The sequence below is a fragment of the Pelophylax lessonae genome (assembly GCF_965119305.1).
Source record: "Pelophylax lessonae genome assembly, chromosome: 2".
NCBI classification, from domain to species: Eukaryota; Metazoa; Chordata; class Amphibia; order Anura; family Ranidae; genus Pelophylax; species Pelophylax lessonae.
This window is the reverse complement of record NC_138769.1, coordinates 338,755,055-338,779,040: the sequence shown is the minus strand read 5'-3', so window position 1 is coordinate 338,779,040 and position 23,986 is coordinate 338,755,055. Positions and strand designations below refer to the sequence as shown.

General features: G+C 42.6%; 2 protein-coding genes across 3 annotated transcripts in view; one reads left to right on the top strand and one right to left on the bottom strand.

The window, feature by feature from the left end:
- LOC309546091 (putative transmembrane protein 244) overlaps positions 1 to 5,082 on the top strand; it is a 58,402-nt gene extending 53,320 nt beyond the window's left edge. The window contains exon 5 of the mRNA XM_082245607.1: positions 4,966 to 5,082. Within this exon, the coding sequence (XP_082101733.1) occupies positions 4,966 to 5,057 (92 nt within the window). The 3' untranslated portion in view covers positions 5,058 to 5,082. The remainder of the gene's footprint in view (positions 1 to 4,965) is intronic.
- A 12,720-nt stretch (positions 5,083 to 17,802) lies between these two features.
- The window catches only part of MECR (mitochondrial trans-2-enoyl-CoA reductase), a 51,550-nt gene continuing 45,366 nt past the window's right edge, over positions 17,803 to 23,986 (bottom strand). Inside the window, exons 9-10 of one of the 2 annotated variants that reach the window (XM_082247189.1) lie at positions 22,211 to 22,283; positions 17,803 to 17,984 (exon numbers count right to left, since the gene is read on the bottom strand). In XM_082247189.1, coding sequence (XP_082103315.1) covers positions 17,818 to 17,984; positions 22,211 to 22,283 — 240 coding nt within the window. In that variant the 3' untranslated portion in view covers positions 17,803 to 17,817. The remainder of the gene's footprint in view (positions 17,985 to 22,210; positions 22,284 to 23,986) is intronic. The other variant, XM_082247190.1, reaches the window with a different exon arrangement.

The window sequence follows — 23,986 nt, the reverse complement described above, 5'->3', positions numbered from 1 at the left end:
GCGTATACAATGTGTCTACAAGATAAAATATCAGTGTAAGAATATGTATCACGATGGTGATACATGGCGTTAGGGGTGGAACCGGTCACGCCTGCCTAGGGGTACAAATAGGAGGGTCAGTACGATGGGGATTCTTTTCTTCCACGGCTCCCTAACCACACGGAGGACACATTTCTATTGGAACCACCTACACTAAACTTTTTTGTTTGGGTATACACGTTTATACTTCAACACCCATTTATTTTTGAGTATACACTTTTTGTCTGTGGCGTTTCCTTTCCATTTCCTCCTTTTTCACCCATATCAGTCCTTTCCGTCAGCTTTTTCCTAATAGTATTGTTTTCATAGACATTTTTAATATCTTGCACTTCTTGGTTGCACTTCCCACTATCCCGTTCTGTCTCCACGTTTAGGTCACTGCTAGACTAGGTTGTACATTACTGTATTTAGATTCAAACACACCTTCTCACAATCTCAGCCCTTTTATTTAGTCTGCTTAGACGTATATACATTTGTGTTACAACCATTACTTATGATGATGGACATTGAGGGACACACCCTTATTATCCACGTTATGCTCACCCTTCACTTGTTCCCTGGTGGGTCTATGCCAGTTCTGCCCCTTCAGCTTCTGGGCTAGACGTGCTTCGCCTCCACCTCCTGGGAAATCAGATTTTGGGGCTTTAGCCTAGCTGATTTGTAAGTATGGGTCCCCTTACCAGGGTCCCCTGTTATTTGATAGACGATATCTACTATCATGATATATATTCTTAAACTGATATTTTATCCTATAGACACATTGTATACGCATCCACTCCTGAAGAAGCGAGCAGTAGCTCGTGAAACGTGTTGAGTTTTAAAGATGCCTATTATCCTGTATTCAACATTGTAAAAATGTTTCAAGCATCTATGTACCATGTTTTTATCAAATTGGCTTAGCATTTATGTCCATGCATTTTTTGTATGATGATTGTTTTTTACCTTTAAAAAATTTTAGAAGCCATGTTTACTTCATTTATATTCACTGGCCTCTTATGTTCACCTCATTTGAAGTCCCAGGGCGAAATTTTGTTTTGTTGTATGTATTTATGGGGATGGAGGTGTGTCATTGGTCACACCAGACAACTTTTTTAATTTAAACTTTTCCCTTATTGACTTTAAAGTGGTTGTAAACCCACTTTGGTGACATTTACCTATAGGTAAGCCTATATTAAGGCTTACCTATAGGTGCTATAAATATCTCCTAAACATGCACTGTTTAGGAGATGTTTACAGTGCATGCAGCCGATGATTTCATCGGCACATGCACTCTGAAGGAATGAGCACCTGTGCCGAACGGCAGCTCCCGTGCGCATGCAATCAGATGGCCGGAGGACGCGAACAAGGAAGCAGAGCAGCCAGACATGTTGGCCACCCTGTCGCTGAGTGGGCGGCATTGCGAGGGATTTGTTTTAAGGTAAGTATTTCATAATGAGCTAGTATGCGATGCATGCTAACTCATTATGCCTTTGTCTTTACAGGTTTTTTTGTTAGGGTTTACTTCCTCTTTACTGACAGCAGCAGGAGGCAATAGTTTACACTGTTCTCAGTCCAGTTTGTGAGAGCAGAGGGGAGAGAAAAAACTGCAGACTGGCACAGCTCTGGATCAATACAGGACTCAGGTAAATATTTAGGGAGATAGGGGAAGGAACAGCAACTGGAATGTTACATTAGGGTAAAAAACCTTTTTGACTTCAAAACCACTTTAAATTCACCTACTGTTAATTGCCTTGCATTGTCAGCTGGAAGGAGGTTGCAAGCATCCCCTACACTTTTGCTAAAATAATACTTTGTAATATCACTCTGGAACAATCTTCCTTCTAGTTTTAGGTCATGTCCCATATTCTGTTTAATATTATGTCCAAGTACATAATAGATAGCTGTATTTTTAATGTTGCAGGATGGAAAGGAGACGGTCCGTGAGACTGAACATAAAACAGATTATAAAGGCTATAGAATATGCAGCAAAACAGTAGATAGCCCTTTTTACTTGAAGTTGCGAAATGTCCGAGGAAGGCTCATCTTTGCTTGAAGACTTGATATCAGCCTTTCAGTTTAATATCAAGAACACATTTAAGGCTGTGAAGAAATCCATTCCTTTTTTGTTATTCTCCTTCTCCCACAGTTCAGGAAGCTGGGACAGAACAAAGCCCTCTTGAAAAAGGCTTAGGTTTTTTTCAGAGTGGTCTTTTACATGAGAACTCTGATGGAGCTAAGAGTAAGGGACAGAACACTTTGATCCTTCTGTAGGGAAAATATATACTTGAAATATCTCATCCATCTCTGCCACTGCCAGTTTCGTAACTATATCTAAAATTTAAAGAAAGTTTTTAGAAACTGAAAGGAGTTTTAACCCTTAACTAAATTTTCTGCACTCTTTGTTCTGCTGGAGAGATTTCCATGCATGTCTTGTCCCGAAGATGCCACAGGCAAAGAGAGAAAATCTCTCTGAAGTAAATGGAATTCCCATCTTAGAAAGTTATCGAAAAAGGTGTTCCAGCTGGAGTACTTTCTTTTCCAGTCCTGAGCGTCCAATGATGTGTGAGACACATCTTTGGTAGTAAACCTGAGCAAAATTTGTTTTTATCATTTTTTTTTTTATAACTGTAACACCAATAAAAAAATAAGAGAAAGGGGTATCAAAGTTACTAGAATGGAACAGATATGAATAAAAAACTTGCAGCAGTTCTAACCCCTTCGAACTCTATATAGACTATAAAAGTACAACTGGAGTAGGGTTTTACGCCTTTGTGAGTCCTGACTATGGAAGGCCCTTGTTTTAGGCTGGATTCATAGTGTTTACTGTGCATTGCAGTGTGCATAGTACCACACATGCCTAGGTGTAAATGAGCCCATATACACTATATTACCAAAAGTATTGGGACACCTGCCTTTACACGCACATGAACTTTAATGGCATCCCAGCCTAAAGCCCCGTACACACGTACCGATTGTCGGCCGAACGATCGGCCGTCTTTTGTCCGGTGCTGTTTTGTAGGTTGAAAAGTGATAAAGACCGCACACGAATTTTGTCGGGTAACAACAGCCGACTGCAGAAGTGATGTCATGTGATGGTTAACTTTCCGTGTGTTTTTTCTTCTCTGAGCATGCCCAGTCTTGCTCATCTGCTTTTTATCGGCCGAATTCTGTACTGACTGACGAACAATTGGCCATTCTTTGTTGGCCTACAAAAATTTTAAAGCCTGCACAGCAGATTTTGTTCAACCGAAAAGTCGCAGTCGGTTGTCGGAAGCATCATACTAACAAGCCGGCAATCGGCCGATCGGACGTTAGCCAAATATTTACGGCCGACAATTGGTACGTGTGTACGGGCCTTTAGTCTTAGGGTTCAATATTGAGTTGGCCCACCCTTTGCAGCTACAACAGCTTCCACTCCTCTGGGAAGACTTTACACAAGGTTTAGGAGTGTGTCTATGGGAATGTTTGACCATTCTTCCAGAAGCGCATTTGTGAGGTCTGGCACTGATGTGGTGGAGAAGGCCTGGCTCACAGTCTCCGCTTAAATTCATTGCAAAGTTGTTCTATTCGGTGGTCAGGAATCTGTGCAGGCCAGTCACATTCCTCCACTCTAAACTCGCTCATCCATGTCTTTATGGACCTTGCTTTGTGCACTGGTCTAAATCATTTGGTGGAGGGGGGATTATGGTGTGGGATTGTTTTTTAGGGGTTGGGGCTGGCCCCCCCAGTTCCAGTGAAGGGAACTCTTAAGGCGTCAGCATACCAAGACATTTTGGATAATTTCATGCTTCCAACTTTGTGGGAACAGTTTGGGGATGGCCCCTTCCTGTTCCAACATGACTGCGCACAAGTGCACAAAGCAAGGTCCATAAAGACATGGATGAGCAAGTTTGGGGTGGGGGAACTTGACTGGTCTGCACAGAGTAATGACCGATAGAACACCTTTTGGGATGAATTAGAGCAGAGATTGCGAGCCAGGCCTTCTCGTCCACATCAGTGCCTGAGCTCATAAATGTGCTTCTGGAAGAATAGTCAAACATTCCCATAGACACACTCCTAAACCTTGTGGACAGCCTTCCCAGAAGAGTTGAAGCTGTTATAGCTGCAAAGGGTGGGCCAACTCAATATTGAACCCTATGGACTAAAGCCTCGTACACACGCAACGATTGTTGGCCGACTGATCGGCCGTCTTTTGTCCAGTGTTGTTGTGTTGGTTGAAATGTGCTCTAGACTGCACACGAATTTTATCGGCCAACAAAAACCAACTTCAGAATGATGTCATGTTCTGGTTTACTTTCCGTGTGTTTTTTCTTCTCTGAGCATGCCCAGTCTTGCTCATCAGATTTCTGTCTGCCGAAATCTGTACTGACTGACAGAAAATCGGCCGTTGTGTTGACGGCCAACAAAAATTTTATAGCCTGCACATCAGATTTTTTTCGGCCGAAAAGTCGGAGTCGGTTGTCGGAAGCATCATACGAACAAGCCGACAATCGGCCGATCGGATGTTGGCCGAAAATTCATGGCCAACAATCGTTGCGTGTGTACGAGGCTTAAGACTGGGATGCAATTAAAGTTCATGTGCCAACACTTTTAGTAATATAGTGTAGTTTTACATTTCCGTTAACAATAAAACTGCATATTCAATTTTTTGCAACACAACTCATGAGTTTTGCTGCATAAAAAGAGACATGTTAGATTAAACTATTAATGTTCCAATTGGAGCGATGGAAACCATGTTACTAGCAGGAGTAATTTTCTGCCTTATGGTATGTATGTTTGAAGATATAAACTGTTATACTTTGTTTTTATCAGTTTCCAAGCCATATGCACAAATGTTACATTTCAAATCTATATTGGTGTCCTTTAGTACCCTGTTAATATCTGTATATCAAATATTTAGCAATTTTATAGCATTCTTTCTTTAAAGTTTTCCTGTTTTTTTTGCAGGCTGTGGATTGCCTCTCATGATCGCCTCTGGTCAAACTCTTGCATACTGTACCTACAGAAACTCATATCAAAGACACAGAACAACTCTATGACACTTTTTTTCTTATACAAAATCTACATGCAACAGTATAAAAAAACAGACAATAACTTGCGCCACACGCAAGATCTAATTTATTCTTAATCTGGGATGCTAGAGAAGTTAAAATGCATTACAGAAAATTAAATGCATTCTCCCGGATCCAAACGCTGATGACTGATAGTCCGCCTGGTAGTTTTACAATCCTGGAATGGTTACAGCAGCTACTGAGATAGGAAACTTAATGTAGATTGTTTAATGTCGCTTTAGAAAGTTTCCAGACCAAGCGGGCCCAAACAAACTACTTCTAATCCAGAACAATGTGGCCACTGAGTGTGCTGTAATGGACTGTTGCAGCATTACTACAATAATACACTTAGCAGCACTGTAACGTCATATAGTCCTATCTCCGTTGACGTCCGTATTAGGAGGAAACGCATCAGAGAGGAGCGCCGCATCGTCACTACTCATCACCACGGACCGCGCTGCAGGCGGCCATGGCCTTCCATCTCTCGGTTCCATTCCTCGTTTCTTGTAAAGACGCTATGTGTAAGTGCATCCTTTTATTTTATTAAACCTATTGGAAGGTACTGCACTATTGGTCGGTCTTTTCTTTACATGATACATCGCGAGGTCCATTATTATTTTTTTTTTCAATAAGTGCATAAAAACGAACATTCCAAACGTCCTTTCAACAAAGGGACAAAACAATATAAAATAAAAAAATTATACAATATCCAAATAATTATCTGTTTACCTAGTATTCATAATCTCTTTATGCCAAGGTATATCCATTTAGCTTAATTGATCGCCGTTGTCCTGGTGTGCCCCAGCCCCTTACTTCATGACATAGAGAGGAGACATTGCTGGAAGTGGCAGCAGAGGAGTATTACACTATGTCTGTCCCCCTTTGGTTTTTTATCTATATCCGTGTTGGAGTTGAGATCTGGTGTGTCCATAATCGTTGCTGATCCATATGGAATTCATGGAGGTCGGTACATCCAGCTGGGACATCCTACAAATATTCCCATAAGCCTGTATGACCCATATGCTATATGGTATCTGGGTCCCATCCATCTGGTGAGCGCAATCCACTTACCTTTATTGGTGTTGGGATTTGCTGCACATTAAGATCACGTTATCCTTTGTTGGACTTACCTCATCACATTATTCACTTGGGGTTTTTTGATGGACTTTTTTTGCTAATCTTTGATTGGACTTTTATGTATTATTTGTTTATACATATTTATTAGCGCTGCACATTTTTTTCCGTTTTTGTATTATTGGTCACTTTTTTGTCTAGTGATTGGTGCTAGCTGCTTTTTCACTTCATTAGTTAGCGCAGTATTTTCTTGCTTCCCCATTTAGAGCTTACATATCAGCCCTATACTATTGGTCATCTGGTAAGAGGCTTAGTCACTTCTGTTGAAGAGGGGAATTTTCCATCAATACCCTATCCTCACCTGGGCATGTTATTTTCCATCTGGACTCTAACACACACACGCCCTTATATTCTTTTGCTCTGGTAAGGGGCCAGTCCATCTATGGTGGTGGGATCTACTGCACATTGAGTTGCCGTAAATTGTTTTCACCTGGAGTCACTTTGAAAGTGCTTTGACACATCACAGACTTTTTTGGACTTCGCACCTTTATGCCCCGTTCACACTGGGGTGATCCGACTTCCCGGGGCGACCTCCGAGGTCACGGTGCGAGTAGCGCGCCGCGACCTCGGAGCGGCCGGCACGGACTTCATAACATTGAAGTCTATGACGGTCGCTCCGGGTCGCCCCAAAGAAGCTCCGGACCCTTTTTCTAAGTCGGAGCGACTTGTGTCGCTCCTATTAGAACGGGTCCATAGCTTCTGTATGGCAGGCGACCACTGGTACAAGGCACTATTCCTCACGTTGACACCAACAATGAGGCACCATTTCTTCCACTGACACCTAACACTGGGGTATTATTCCCCCCACAGACACCAACAATGGGGCATAATTACCACCACTGACACCAATGATAGGGCACTATTCCTTCCCTTAACACCAACGCCCACAGGTGCTATATAATTATTTTTAACTAACACTGACCACCAAGCCCGAGGCATTGTTTACTCCCACTAACACTGGGGCATTTTCTAACCCAACTGGCCACAGTCCAGCCCCCCCCCCCCGAAAGTCTAAAGGACAGTAAACTGCTTAGAAAGTTAGGAGACCCTTGGAATAGAGGCTGAATAGTGTTATCAGTCTGGCACCTGGGAACAAGGTTGTAATCAATGGCAAGGCACGATCACCAGTTAACATTAAGGCCCCTTTCACACAGGTGGACCGTTCAGATCCGCCTGTCAGTTATTTTGGCAGATCTGAACGGTCCCCCCATGCATCCCTATGGGGCATCGGATGTCAGCAGAGACATGTCCGCTGACATCCGATCCGTCAAATCTGGACGGATGGAAACCCTATTTTCCATCCAGCGGATCGGATGAGAACGGACCGACGGTCCGTTCCCATCCGATTCCCCCCATAGAGATGTATGGGGCTCTGACAGCTGTGTCTCCGTCAGTGCGGAGAACAGCTGTCATTCTCCTGCTCAGCGGGGGATCGGCAGATCGATCCCCGCTGAGATAAACGGAGTCCGTCTGTCGGACATACTGTGTGAAAGAGCCCTAAATGATGCTGGTAAAAACAAATTCAGCTTTAAAATGTCATGAACATAAGGAATATATGGTTAGGTGTATGTAGGATATTCTTTGTGATTGATATTACCAGCCTAGCAATGTATTGGTGTTTTTATGGATATATTTTAGTCAAGAAAAGCAATCAATTATTGATTTTATGAAATGTATATCAAAGTACCAACACTAAAAAATTCTTTAACATACCGTACATCTATCTAAATAACAAAGATGATGGTACAATCCCCCTAAGAGGGTGTAAGTCATGGACATTATTGTATTTGGATTATTTATGCTGATAACAATAAGCATAGTTTGACTGTGAATATATTGTAGAAACATTCCAAAATACTTTTTTTTTTTTTTTTTCAATTGCGCCTGGAGAGACACTTTGCCATAACTGAAACCCAGGTGGACAGCCTTGCTAATCTGAGAAACAGGGCTTCGTGGGTTTTTCCACTTTAATCATCTAACAGATCTGGTAGAGTGTGCCTTAACAGGTGTAGCCTTCTTTTGAGGGCGGGAGGGGAGAGATAAGAAATAGATATTATGCTAAACCTGTAGGTAAATAACAAAACCTTCATTTAGTGGAAAAATGGTTTTGATAAAAGGTTGGCAGTGCCTCCACCCAGGACAAGGCCTATGTGAGTAGAGGGGTGACCTTCCTGGGAAAGAAATTTGGAGCAGATGGAACTACTGCAACCAGCATACAATTTGCCATAATTATAAAGATGCACACACATATGAAAATAGTATGAGCTTTATACAGCATAAGCAAATGTTAATAGTACATACAGTGCCTTGCGAAAGTATTCGGCCCCCTTGAACTTTTCGACCTTTTACCACATTTCAGGCTTCAAACATAAAGATATAAAACTGTAATTTTTTGTGAAGAATCAACAACAAGTGGGACACAATCATGAAGTGGAACGAAATTTATTGGATATTTCAAACTTTTTTAACAAATAAAAAACTGAAAAATTGGGCGTGCAAAATTATTCAGCCCCCTTAAGTTAATACTTTGTAGCGCCACCTTTTGCTGCGATTACAGCTGTAAGTCACTTGGGGTATGTCTCTATCAGTTTTGCACATTGAGAGACTGAAATTTTTGCCCATTCCTCCTTGCAAAACAGCTCAAGCTCAGGGAGGTTGGATGGAGAGCATTTGTGAACAGCAGTTTTCAGTTCTTTCCACAGATTCTCGATTGGATTCAGGTCTGGACTTTGACTTGGCCATTCTAACACCTGGATATGTTTATTTGTGAACCATTGCATTGTAGATTTTGCTTTTATGTTTTGGATCATTGTCTTGTTGGAAGACAAATCTCCGTCCCAGTCTCAGGTCTTTTGCAGACTCCATCAGGTTTTCTTCCAGAATGGTCCTGTATTTGGCTCCATCCATCTTCCCATCAATTTTAACCATCTTCCCTGTCCCTTCTGAAGAAAAGCAGGCCCAAACCATGATGCTGCCACCACCATGTTTGACAGTGGGGATGGTGTGTTCAGGGCGATGAGCTGTGTTGCTTTTACGCCAAACATAACGTTTTGCATTGTTGCCAAAAAGTTCGATTTTGGTTTCATCTGACCAGAGCACCTTCTTCCACATGTTTGGTGTGTCTCCCAGGTGGCTTGTGGCAAACTTTAAAGGACACTTTTTATGGATATCTTTAAGAAATGGCTTCCTTCTTGCCACTCTTCCATAAAGGCCAGATTTGTGCAGTATACGACTGATTGTTGTCCTATGGACAGAGTCTCCCACCTCAGCTGTAGATCTCTGCAGTTCATCCAGAGTGATCATGGTCCTCTTGGCTGCATCTCTGATCAGTCTTCTTGTATGAGCTGAAAGTTTAGAGGGACGGCCAGGTCTTCGTAGATTTGCAGTGGTCTGATACTCCTTCCATTTCAATATTATCGCTTGCACAGTGCTCCTTGGGATGTTTAAAGCTTGGGAAATCTTTTTGTACCCAAATCCGGCTTTAAACTTCTCCACAACAGTATCTCAGACCTGCCTGGTGTGTTCCTTGTTCTTCATGATGCTCTCTGCACTTTAAACGGACCTCTGAGACTATCACAGTGCAGGTGCATTTATACGGAGACTTGATTACACACAGGTGGATTCTATTTATCATCATTAGTCATTTAGGTCAACATTGGATCATTCAGAGATCCTCACTGAACTTCAGGAGAGAGTTTCAATCATTTGTATTGGATTTCAACAGAAAAATATCATAGCGTTACAAAAATAGAGAACCAACTACAATGTCATTGTTTACATCCAACACATTCTGGGATATTGTTAGGTGAACTGGAACAGATACTTAAAATGTGAGGATATTTATTCATCAAAAATGTGTAAACATAAAACCATTCAATATGCAGCATTGTTGGTAAATAAAAAGAAAGAGAAAAGGAGAACCAAGGAAAGGAGGAGAAAAGAGAGATGAAAGAGAAAAAGGAAAGAATCCCATCCAACCAGAAGCTCCTGACCAATCACATACTGTATCCAATTGCCATTAGACATCCGATGCTTGTAAATAAGTAAGCCAGGGCTTCCATACCTTATGAAGAAGTGTTTGTTTATCCCACAGGACACTCACAATTTTTTCATTAACCACTTCACCCACACAACATCATATGACGTCGCAGACTGAGTGGGGATATCTGAATCATGCCTGCAGCTACAAGCATCATTCAGAGATCTTCCTTTATAGCAGGCAATTCCCTGCACCGTAAGAACAATCATAGTGGCAGTTCAGCCGCTTGAATATTTTTACAGGCGGCGATAGGGGGACATTCTCCCCGCTCCTGCCGCCCTCTGGTGCTTCTACCGGTTTGCCCATGCGATCGGTAAACTGAAAAAAGTATCCACTGGCGCCAGAAGTTTACCATAGAGAATACCGTGGGCAGATGGTCCTCAGCAGTCTCTATGACCTTCCAGGGGCAGGTCACGATGTTATGATGTCCTGTCCGGCCTCTGCAGTTACAATCACTGCCGTTGCCTAGGCTGGAAAGCCGAGATTGCTTTTTTTTTTTTTTTTTTTATCTCAGGCTTTCCAGCCTAGAGGTGAGATCTGGGGATTTATTGACACCAGATCTCACTGTAAAGAGGACCTGTCTATCCTATTTCTATTACAAGGGATGTTTACATTCCTTGTAATAGAAATAAAAGGGATTAAAAAAAAAAGTAAAGTGTGAAAATAGAAAAATAAAAGTGTAGCAGGTTTTCCAGGCCTGTGGCCTGATGTGGGTCTGCCATTGTTACCGGTTATTGTTATCATGCGAGATTCGGCCCTGGGTGTGAGAACTGAGACATGGATGACTCCGGCATCTTGGTTTTGTGGTTTTTATTGTAGAAAAGGGGGATGGGAGAAGGGAATGAGTGGGATACTCCTTTAGGCTTAACTAATTACACTTGGGACTTAATCCTGGAAAAATGCCCGTTGGCACTTCCTTGACGCCAGTCAACACTCACTAACACTGAGAACACACTGTAGCTTGATAGAAGTGCTGGATCACACACACTGCCCTATGAGAAGTCTCTCACAGGAGCCAGTGGGGACACTTCTCCCCTAAGCAGGCACATCTGGAAGCCCTGACACCCTAACTAAATAAATCACAGCCCTGCTGTTAGGCAGACAAGGCCCACTATACATTTACCTAGCACCTACCTGTAGGGTTCAACAAAAGTAAAATAAACAATTAAAAAAAAAAAACACATTTAGAATGCCCCCGTCCCCACTCGCAGAAGCAAACACATATGTAGGTCGTGCCCACATATGTAAACGGTGTATCGCCCCGAACGTTAGAGTGAGAGCAATATTTCTAGTGCTAGACCTCCTCTAACTTTAAACAGGTAAACTGTAAAAATGTTTAAAGCGTCGTCTATATGGATTTTTAAAGTACCGAAGTTTGGCACCATTCCACGATTGTGCAATTTTAAAGTGTGACATGTTAGGTATCTATTTACTCAGCATAACATCGTCGTTCACATTATGGAAAAAAGAAAAAAATCTGGCCAACTTAACTTTTTTTTTTTTTTTTTTAATGCATGAAAGTTTTTTTTTTCCCCCCAAGAAAAAGCTTGAAAAATTGCTGCGCAAATATTGTACGAGGTGAAAAGTTGCGTCAACAGCCATTTTATTCCCTAGGGTGTCTGTTAAAAATATAACATGTGGGGGTTCCAAGTAATTTTCTAGCAAAAGAATGATGAGCCAAGTCAACTACAGGGCTCTTCCAAGGCATTGCAATAGCTATTTTTGCCACTAAAAATACACTGCTCTAAAAAAATTAAAGGAACACTTTACAACTCCTTTAAGATTTGATGTGTTTTCAAAGTCAGGAAGGTTTTTTATCTTAATGCATTCTATGCATTAGGATAAAAAGTCTTCTGTGTGTAGCAGCCCCCCCCCCCCCCAGCACCCCTAATACTTACCTGTGCCCCCTCTCTGTCCAGCGATGTTCACGAGTTCCTCAGCGGTCCTGGGACTCTCCCTCTTGATTGGCAGAGATACAGCCACGGCACCATTGCCTCCCGTGGCTGTCAAAGTCAGTGAGCTAATCAGCAAAGAGAGTGGCAGGGCTGAACGGCAGCTCCATGTCTGAATGGACACACGGAGTTAAAGCCTGGCTCGTGTGCCCCCATCGCAAGCTGCTTGCTGCGGGAGCACTCGATAGGAGGGGAGGGGCCAGGAGCAGGAATGAGGGACCCGAGATGAGGAGGATCCAGGCTGCTCAATGCAAAACGTACTGCACAGAGGAGGCAAGTATAAAATGTTTACTTTAAAAAAAAAAGAAGACTTTACAATTAATAGGGAAAATCTCATGCTGGATATCTATACTGATATGGTCTGGGTAATGTGTTAGGAACAAAAGGATGCCACATCGTTTAATAGAAATAAAAATTATCAACCTACAGAGGGCTGCATTCAGTGACACCCTGAAAATCAAAGTGAAAAAATGATGCAGCAGGCTAGTCCATTTTGCTGAAATTTCATTGCAGCAACTCAAAATGGTACTCCGTAGTTTGTATGGTCTCCACGAGCTTGTATGCATGCCTGACAACGTTGGGGCATGCTGCTAATGAGACGACGGTTGGTGCCCTGGGGTACTTCTTCCCAGATACAGACCAGGGCATCACTGAGCCCCTGAACAGACTGAGGTGTAACCTGGCAGCGTCGGATGGACCCACACAATGTCCCAGAGGTGTTCTATTGGATTTAGGACAGGTGTGCGTGGGGGCCATTCATTGGTATCAATTCTTTCATCCTCCAGAAACTGGCTGCATACGCTCGCCCCATGAGGCTGGGCATTTTCGTGCAACAGGAGGAACCCAGGACCCTCTGCACCAGCGTAGGGTCTGACAACGGGTCCAAGGATTTCATAGCGATACCTAATGGCAGTCAGGTGCCATTGTCTAGCCTGCTACCCTCATTAAATCTGTATGCAAGTCTGCAGGTCAAAATGTATTTAATGGAGAGATCTGGAACATGGCTCTCCACTCAGGAATCAGGCTTGTTTTGTTCACGACTGGCTGACTTCTGGCACCCCTTGATAGTTTATGTAGGCTACAGCCTTGGCATTTTCTTACTGTACCCTTACTAGTGACCATGTAGTAAAGTCAGTTTTTTGGCTCTCAGTTCCAGAATGTTGATGGGGGGGGGGCTTTGGCTCATGTGAAGGCGAGGTTCCCTGGACAGTCGGGGAATTGTAGACTCTCACACTTGTGTCCATCATCACCACCCTCCAGGGATGGGGAAGGAGTGATTTCCTGCTTTCTAGAGCTGAACTGGAAATCCACCATGCCAGTGGAAGTTATGCCTAGCTGACAGTAGTAGTGGGTGATCCAGAGATGGTATCGGTCTGTCCCATATGGTGAGGACGTTGAGATGCAAAGGGCTTGAGTGGAATGGAGAAAAAGATACATCCTTGAAGGGGGCCACTATTAGGCCCAGAACCCTCATGCAGAAGCAAATCAAGGGTTGTCTGGTTGATCTTTTCCCGAGGAAGTAAAATTATTGCCTAGCCTGTGTCCAAGATCAGCCCCAAATACTCCAGGCCATTTGAAGGCTGGAGGGCAAACTTCTTAAAGTTGATCAGCCATCCAAAAGTTTGAAGGAACTGGACAGTCTTTTGGACGTTGGAAGACAGAACCATGGATGAGATGTCTCTGAGCAGAAAGTCCTTCAGTTATTCCATGTCCTGGGTATCCTGAGATCTGAGCAGGGCTAGCAAGTGCCTTTGTAAGGACTCTGTAGAGAACAGCCCAAATGGCAGGGAAATAAATTGAAAGCGTTGGTCTCCCACAGCAATGCATATAAATTGTTGGTGTGTGGGAAACATGGAAATGTAGAGGTCATCTTGACAATCCGCTGATGCCAGAAATTCCCTTGCTCTGAGAAAAGCAATGACAGATTTTGCAGGCACCATATGAAATTTGGTTATATGCAAATACCATTTAGGGATTTTAGGTCCAGGATGGGGTGAATGCCCCCATTTGGTTTTGGAGCTGTGAATAGTAAAACGCTTTAAATCTTTCCTTTAGAGAAACTGGGATTTACCACACTTTGTGTCTGAAATTGACTCAGGGCAGTCCACAAATTTTCCGTTTTTTTGAGGCGCAGCTTGCAAGATAGGAATCAAAGTGCAGCAGTGGTAAAAATTATATTTTGTAGCCCCTGGAAATGACAGATTGAACCCAGAAGTCAAGGACATCTCTGATCCAGTAACTACTAAACACCAAAAGGAGTGTGTTCCCTTCTTAAGCCAACGAAAGGCGGTGTTCTCCCACTAACACCATTAGGTACTTTTCCTCTCACTGATGCAACAATGTGACTATGTTCCTCCCACTGACCGCAATAGGGCACCATTTCCACTACCGACACCATCCATGGGCAGCATTTCTCCTCCTGACATCAATGATTGGACACACCCTTCTTCCCACTGACATCTTGGGCATTTTTCCTTCCACTAACCATCAACACTGGGCCTTTTTTTTCTTTTCTGACACAATCACAGGGCATTTTGTCTTCCAATGACCACTAACACCTGAGTATTTTTTTCCTACTAACTATTGATGCTTTTTCTACCACACCAATGATACTGGGGCATTTTTCCTTCCGCCGACAATACTTCTGATCATTTTTGCTCATATTTCCTTCCACTGACTCTATAACAGCAATGTCCTTCCACCGACCACCAACACCAGGACACTTTTTCTCTTAACCACCAACCGAAGCTGACAATTTTTCCTCCAAATGACCACTGCCGATTTTTCTTCCCACTGACAACCAATGCTGATAAAACACTTTACATTTTTTTTTTTTACAGTTAAATTTTTATTTTATTGTTAAACATATAAACAACACAAATATTCCAATACAATACATTACTCTGCACAAAACATAATTATCCATACATAGAAACACACAATTTTTTTTTTTTTTTTTTTTTTCTTCCTGCTCCTAAACTGGTTTATTGATATTCCCCTTCCCTTCCCTAAAGAATATATTTTTTTTTTTTTTTGTGTGCACTTTACATTTTTACTTTACATTGACTATCGACACTGGGCAAACAAATATAATGGAAGAGTTTGAGATTTATTTTCCCTTGATGTTTGTGTGTGCCTGATTTCCCCGAGTGAAGTGAACAGTAATTAGGGGGCATCTTGTGGGTGCAAGGGTTGATTTTTGTATGCAGTCTGTACAGTAAGTAGATTTAGATTCTAAGCATAAGTTGCACTGCGACACACTTTTCCTTTCTTCTAGACCCAAATGTGCACCCAAGTCTGCCTCTGTATAATGCTGCCAATTGCTGAAGTCCACATTTTGGAAACCACCCAACCTCCTTGTCATCAGAGTACTAACTTTGGTTGATGTATGTGTTTTAATCTGCTTCTAACGAGGTGTTATTTTACGACTGTTTTGGGAAGTTTGTTTTGCCCGTACTGCTTTCTTGACTCTTGTTCTGTTAAGATACCCCTATCACACAGTACTTAATTGTAGCATATGCAACACCAATTTAGTCTAAAACCAGTAGTGCCACTAAGAATAGATTTTTTTTTTATAATTCTTTATTTTAAAGGGTATGCATCATAACAAACAGACACAATGAAATTCACATTTGTTAAGGTCATAAGCCATCATGTACTATGTAGGCTAAAGTGCAAACAAACATCTCCAGAACAAAATCGATGACAATGAATGTTTATATAGACAGAAAGTGACTGCATAAGTCAAATACCTGGTCAAATACAAAATGGCGAAATTTACGATAGTAGGATGCTACCTAGCATTTTCCAGCTTTTAAATACACAGAGAAGGCAAGCATAGGGTGTCCGAGGGGATAACCCAGAAGCAAGGGAAAGAAGAACCACTAAGAATAGTTTAAACCCAACTGAAGTCACAGAAATAGTTCCTTTGCCATTGAACCAGAAACCTCCGTTTTCATAACCTCTTTCAACTTTCTGTTACAGCAGTTAAATAACCACTAGAGTTTATCCTTGCTGCCCAGTGAGCTTAAAGCGGAGTGCCATCCCCCCCCCCCCCCCTCCAAATATTAAAAGTCAGCAGCTACACATACTGTAGCTGTGGACTTTCAATATTAGGACACTTACCTGTCCTGGAGTCCAGCGATATCGGCACCGCAGCCGATGTTTCTATCAGCTCTCGGGTGCTGCTGCTGCCATTGGCTTTAAGGGAACCCGGCAGTGAAGCCTTGCGGCCTGACGAGCGGGGTCCCTGCTGTGCATGCGCGAAGCACGCTGGGAATTCGGATTGGCTCGGGTGGAGGAAGGAGCCAAACTTCCGAGGGACGGCACCGCAGGTACCCGTTCTCCCCTACCCCCTGAAAGGTACCAAATGTGGCACCGGAGGGAGGGAGGAAGCATATGAGCGGAAATTCCACTTTTGGGTGGAACTCCGCTTTAAATACTTAACCAACTTAGCCCTCATTCACAATGAACATGGCTTTGAAATCGCACGACTTTATCCAAACTCGCACGATTTCAAAGCTGCATTTCAGGCCGACTTTGAGGGCAACTTGAAAGACATCTGTGCAGGTTCATGCACAGATGTCTATTGAAGTCCCCCCCAAAATCGCCAAAAGTAGTGCAGGAACTACTTTTGGAAATCTGTGTGGCGCCGCACCAATTGAGACAGTGCCATTGCCGGCAATAGGCTGCGATTTGACCGGTCAAAATCATACCCATGTGAACGGGGGTGCTTAAGCAAACATGCCCCCTCTCTACAAGCGAGGATGCTTGTGATGGGGTTGTGGCTGTTACTGATCTATGCCAGCATAGATCACTGGAATGTGGTGAAGGAAACAAATTTGGAGTTAAAAAGTCATAACAAAATATAGGACCATAAAGGAAAAATGCACGTGGAATTTCAATAGACTACAGGAAAAAAATATATATATATAGTATCTATTTGAAAGAAAGAACAAAAACGTCAGTTTATTGAATGAGACAATATATTTTGAAGACGCTACGAAGCATTATATACATACACTTAAAAATACAATAAAACAGTATTTATAATGTAATCACATTTCACGTTTTAGAATAAATATTTAAACTTAAGACATCTGTGCTTGCTAGCATAAAAATATATATCTATAAAGTACATCTATAAATATACATTTTCCGCTCTAGTAATTAGAATTAGACATACAGCCTAAAGTAGAACTATAGGCAAAACTTTTTTCATTTTGGGTAGAGGGGGGTTATAACCCGCCAGATTTTTTTCTCACCATCTGTGTCCCATTGCAGAGATTTCCCTTAACTTTCTGTCCCATAGCCAAAACCAGAAGTGAGAGGAAATCTCTGCAAATTAAGGGAATTTCTTTGGGACCCATGGGTCACCAGAACTAGTGTCCCCATTGGAATATTTTCCCTCTAATTGTTCTTGGGACAACCCAAAATTTGGAATTTTCTTTTACTGTCACTGATAATGATAAAGAGGATAAATAGAGAGGGTGAGTCTCTTTAACGGGGAGCACAGACAGCAATAAAAACAAGCACTCTAGGCCCTCCACTCACTTTTTTTTTTTAATTTTGGAAAAAGTTTTGCCTTTTAGTATACTTTAAATTAAATGAATTCAGTGCCTCGCTACATAGTCAGGATCTGTTTCCGGGATAGAAAAGGAGTCTGGGCAGCCTTTAAGGCCTGGAGGAATTCTTCTAATGGCCAGTGGAAACAAGGGGGAGGAACAAGCCTTCCTCTACGGATCAAATCACAGAGGTCACGCACCATCTTGGTGATTTCCTCACGATCTACTGAAGACCAGGGTACAAAAGAAAGGACAATGTCATGCAAAATAAAAGACAAAACTCTGATAGCCATTAACCTTTTTGCTGCTGCTGCAACTATTACGTCAGTGACTGCGCTAACATGTACATGACATCTTACAGGCTTTCGTTTATACTTTTACTCACAGCTCCTGGAGTTCTTGTATAAGTGATCTACATGTACAGTGATCTACATGTACAGTAACCAATCTCTTCCCCCACACACAAATACACACCTGACAACATCTCCTCCCAACCATCACCATATGTCTTGGGCTCACCTGTCCCTCCTGGCTGCCCAGGATCTCCATAGTGGGTGTCAGGATGGAGAGTTCCAAAAAATCAGAAATCACCACATTGCTGATCTCCCATGGGTAGTATGAACCTGGGAGTGCTCAGCTCAGGGTGTTTTCAGGTTCAGAGGTGACAAACCCGGACTGCTCTGCACAGGGTTAGAAGCTGATTAAGCAAAGTCTCTGCTTGATCAGCTTTAACAGGTCCTCTTGAAAAGAGGAAGTCAGGGGTCCCCTAATGTCACACCTGCACTATGCCTACCAATAAAGAAAAGAAAAACAATTTTAGGAAAATAAAAGTTTAATAAACTAAGGAACACCCAAAAATATTTAAAAGCCCCCACACCGCATATATATGAAAGCAACACTTGCCGGATGAATGTGGGCACAGCAGCCAAACTCCAAGCAGCCAGCAGGTTCCAGGAATCAGTACGCACTGTATACTATTTATTAGGAGGTACTTCGCCCCTCTTCCAGCTTTCGGCAGTGCCTCAGCATTTTGCCCTGTGCGTCAAACATCCTGATCTTGTTGTTCCTGTCCTGATCCTGCTTCTGTACCTGCTACCCTTGCTGCCTTGTACCTAAAAGGAACAAGATATCGGGGGAAGAAGTCCAGGATGTCTGGCACAAAGGGCAAAATGCTGAGGCATGATGGTAAGCTAGAAGGAGGGGCTAAATACACTCCCCAACAACCAGCATCAGCTGCAGACTGCTGTTGGACACCGGAACTTCACCCTTCAGGTTTAAAGACCACAGTGCCACCAACAGGTGCCCAGATTTCCAGAAACATCCTTTTCCAGGAATACATTACTGGAAAGAGAAGTAATCTGGTACATTGGGTTATGCTGCTACCTTTGGGAAACTGGATACTGGCAAATTATATGTAAAGATAGCGCAGTATAGCCACCTCCACTCTCGGTATGCCTCAGTTTTGTAGCAAGCAGCAGGAGTGGATAAGAAGAAAACCGCTGGAAGGGGTCTGTATCCCATCAAAAAGGATTTTGCAGGAAGTCAAAAATCTTGCTTTTTTTGATCATACATTATGGGACAGGAAAAAACGTATTCAGGTACATAGGGACATCCAAAAGAAACACAGCAAACCAAGGCTAGAATGCTCATGAGAACCAACTGTTTAACAGAGGGAGCTCAACAGCCGATATAGCAGCATGAAGAACCTTACGACCAAAGTCATCATAAACTGAGGTCTGGCTGTCCACCTGGTAACATTTAAACATAGTTTAAACCAAATACCAGGTAGCAGCCGTGCAAGTCTGAGAAACAGATGCCTAATGCTTAAAAGCCAAAAGAAACATTAATCAATTTGGTGACTGCATGTTGACAGGGAAAGGGAAAACCTTGCAGTTTTAAAATCAAGAATTAATGATGGGGCTGTCAAATCCACCTAGAAATAGTGGGCTGAGAAGTAGGCTTTCATTTACAAGGACCTTAAAGCCCCGTACACACGGGCCGAATGTCAGGAAACATCGTCCGGTTAAAAAAAATTTGGACCGTGTGTTTGCCAGCGGGCTTCTGTCGGACACGCATGCTGGAAAACCAGTAGCTGACTGGCTCCTGATCAGCACTCTCAGCCAATGACAGGGTGTCAGACTGTTTAAGGGAGCTGTAGCTGAGATTTTTTAAAGAGCAATGTCTTGGTTAAAGCGGCATAAAATAAATCACCTAGGGAAGAAAAAAAGAGGCCCTGGGCCTCAAAGCAACTTGAACATGTAAAGAACCCTTTTGTGCTTCACAAGGTCAAGGTTGCCAACCCAGGAACGTACCTTGTAGAAGTGATGGCGACAAGAAAGGCAAGAGAAGACCTCTATATAATGATAATATTCCTATGTCTTCTCTTAGTCGTAAAAGACAGTTTCTAAGAAACCTTTTGTGAGCCAAAAGAAGGAATGAGACACACAGTAACATCACAATGCTTAAAAAACGATTCAGGAAATGCTGATACACAGCATGCCATCCACCCACTGCAAACAGTTATGAAATCTCCATGCACCCAGTATAGACCGGAGGACTAAAAAGGAGTGGAAATTTTGAGTGATGTTATCTACTGCCAGTCTCAATGTGAGCAACACCCTGTACAAAAGGCATTCACCAAGGAGTGAGAGGCAAGCAGTCTTTGAAATAGAACTGCTAAGCCCCAAGATGTGACCCTTGAAGGTACTTGAGGTTAAATGCCAATCCAAACCAGACTGGAGAAAAGACAGGACTTGTCCCACAGAGAGCTTCCTTCTCTCGCAACAGAAGTGTCAGGAACCTTGAATCAGACAGACAAAAAATGCACTAAATGCAGCCAGGGTTCGGAAGCCAAAAACGGGGGAACAAGCCGGTGATCAGGGAGCCAGAAATTAGTGTAGTCGGAAGCAGAAGGTTGAGATCCGGGACCAGAAGGGACGTCAGCTGGGCAAAGTCTTTAACAAGAATACAGCAGAGAGACACGGCGAGGGCAGGAAAGGAATGAACAAGGCAGCTTAAATAGCCAGAAGGGGCTGGCTGTAGGCAGGAATGATGAGCAGATAATAATAACCAGGTGAGCCATTGGGGAAATAAGTGCTGACAATTATCCGACAGCTGAGCAGCCAGAGCACAGAGAAAAGAGCTGCTGCGAGCCCAGCGCTGACAAGAAGAAATGCACTTCCCAAATTCTTATGTACTCTGAAAGCCTGTAAATCGAGAAGCTGGGTGGTAAACAGAAGAGCCACACAATCCAAAGGTCAAATCTAAAACATCAGAGAGTCAGTCAGGATCCTGATGAGGTCCAAGTATCACGTCCTTCCAGGCCAGTTTGGTACAATGAGAATCACCTGCATGCCCTATATCTCAATTATGCAAAGCAGAAAAGAAAGGGGTTTTAGAACACGTTCACATTGTTCCGATTTGACATGTCAAGGGCACGGTTCAAATCAGTGCGATGCCGACATTGTGGCGCCACACAGTATCCCAAAAGTAGTTTCTGCACTACTTTTGACGACTTTGGGGGGGCAATATCAATAGACATCTGTGCAGGAACCCACACAGATGTCTGTGAAATCGCCCCCGAATTTGGACTGAAAATTAAGGTTTGAAATCGTGTGAGTTCAGCTGAACTTGCACGATTTCAAACCCACCTCAGTGTGAACCTAGGTTTAGGGAAGAAAAAGGCATAGTTCAAAATTAACTAATCCCTTGTTCTCCCTGTGTCTGCATACGTTTCCTCCCACACTCCAAAGACATGCTGGTAGGTTAATTGGATGAAACCTGTCTAAAATTACCCTATGTATGTATGTATGTATGAATGAATGAATGAATGAATGAATGAATGAATGTGAGTTAGGGACCTTAAGACATTACCATAGAGGGGGATGTCATTAGGAGGGCTTCTAACCTCTTATCTGTGATGTCTGGGGCCTTAAGACCCTGACAGTCCCAGTGGATATTTATGAAGGAAATAGCTGGATCAACATCCAAAGAGCTCCATTTGTTGTGGAATTCCACCTACATGGGGTGAAAACACCTTTTATGGGTAAGCCCAGTTGGCATACATCATTCCTTGTAGGCGAGAGTGCACAGACAAGGGACTTTAGGAGAAGAAGAGTCTGACAGTGCTAACTTTAATGCACACATCCTAACCCCTAGAAAGCCCACTGTAGTATTCTGTGGCTGAAACAACCCTGGACTCCAAGATTCCTCCTACGAGGACTCTTTCACAGACACTAGCTACAAACCTAGGCTTAGGTGAACTTGTTATGCCTTGGTGGAAATGTCTGCCTTTGTTTGGCCAGTGTCTATTCAGCTAATGGTGGCAGCATAACCCAAAAAAATCATGACTATGAACTTTGTGTCCTGTGTTTAAGAAATAAAAAAATGACTGTCAGCAATGGCTCTAATAATCATAACAATAAAAAGGTGCCAAGACATTTAGGTACTTACTGTGTTGTCGGTCTCTTTTCCATTGAGTTATCCAAAAACCACACAGCCTGATATTTTTAAATATTAGAGCACTCTGAAACATATAAAACAGAAAAAGTCATTACAGTTGTCAGTGATTTAGTAGTCCCTTTTGAGTTGCATTAATTATATAAAGGTGTTTAACAGATTAGGCATTAACCACCTGCATACTTCCACATTGTAAAAAGTGCTCAGCCTACAGTAAATGACATACAGAGCCAGGGTGGCTTTGTACCTTGTGATTGCTGTGAATCATTCAACCCATTTACAAGGAAGCTCCCCTTCCTCAATTGTGCATGGACCGAATGTTTGCAAACACAGCAGGAAGAAGGATTGGCGGATAAAAAGGTGAAAGTGGGTGTCTTAAAGTGCCACTGACAACTAATGACAATGGGATTGTTTCTTATGTAAAGGTGGTGGTGGTGTAAAGTGCCACTGGTCACCAATGAGTGTGGGGTTTATTTCAACCCCTTCCCACCTATTTCTGGCATCCCTTAAATAGGAAGGACTGGCCGTTCACATGAGCACTGTGACTGGCTGTCGCTGTGAATATGTGATCAGAACCCAGTCCTGCAGCCTCCCAATCATTAGTAGAGACCGACAGCACAGTGATTGAGCTGTCAAAAAACTGCTAGCAGCTCACTCAGCACAGAAAGCTCTGCCCCCCATGAACATATACTGCGGGTAAAATAAGTATTGAACATGTCACCATTTGTCTAGGTAAAAATATTTTTTAAAGTTGATATTGACATTCAATTTTCACCACATCGGTAATGACCCATGCAATCCAAACTTACAATGAAACCAAAACAAATAACTTCAGAAATTAAGTTATGTGAAATAAAATGGAATGACACAGAAGAAGAAGTATTGAACACACTAACTGAAATGTATTTAATACTTTGTACAAATATCTTTGTTGGTAATGACAGCTTCAAGGCGCCTCCTGTATGGAGAAACTAGTCGCATGCATTGCTAAGGTGTGATTTTGGCCCATTCTTTCACACAAAGTCTTCAAATCTTGAAGGTTTCATGGGCCTCTATGAACTCTGATCTTTAGTTCTTTCCATAGATTTTTTATTGGATTCAAGTCAGGTGATTGGCTGGGCCATTCTAGCAGCTTCAATTTTCTTTAAAACCAATTAAGATTCCTTGGCTTTGTGTTTGTGCCTAACCTCATTTCATCTTCATCATCCTGGTAGATTGCCAGTACCGTATGCTGCAAAATAGCCCCACACTGTGATGTTCCCACCTCCAAACTTCAAAACTGTTGGTATGATGTTTTGGGGGTGATGTGCAGTGCCATTTGACCTCCAAACAAGGTGTGTATTATGGCATCCAATGAGTTCAATTTTGGTCTCATCCGACCAGTCTATATTCTCCCAGTATTTCACAGGCTTGTCTAAATGTTGTGCAGAAAAAACTTTAAACCAGCTTCAGCATGCTTTTTCCTCAGCAATTGAGTCTTGTGTGGGCAATTGAGTCTTGTGTGGGCAATTGAGTCTTGTGTGGGGAGTGTGCATACAGGCCATGGTGGTTGAGTACATGATCTTTTTCTTTAAAACAATTGTATCTACAAAATCCTGGTCTTTCTGAAGCTCTCCACAAATGGTGCTTGGCTCTTGGACAACTCTTCTGAGAATTATTTTCACTCCTACGTCAGAAATCTTTTGAGGAACACCTGGTCACGGCTGGTTTATAGTGAAATTATGTTCTTTTGAAGGATTATGGCCCCAACAGTGCTCACTAGAACATTTA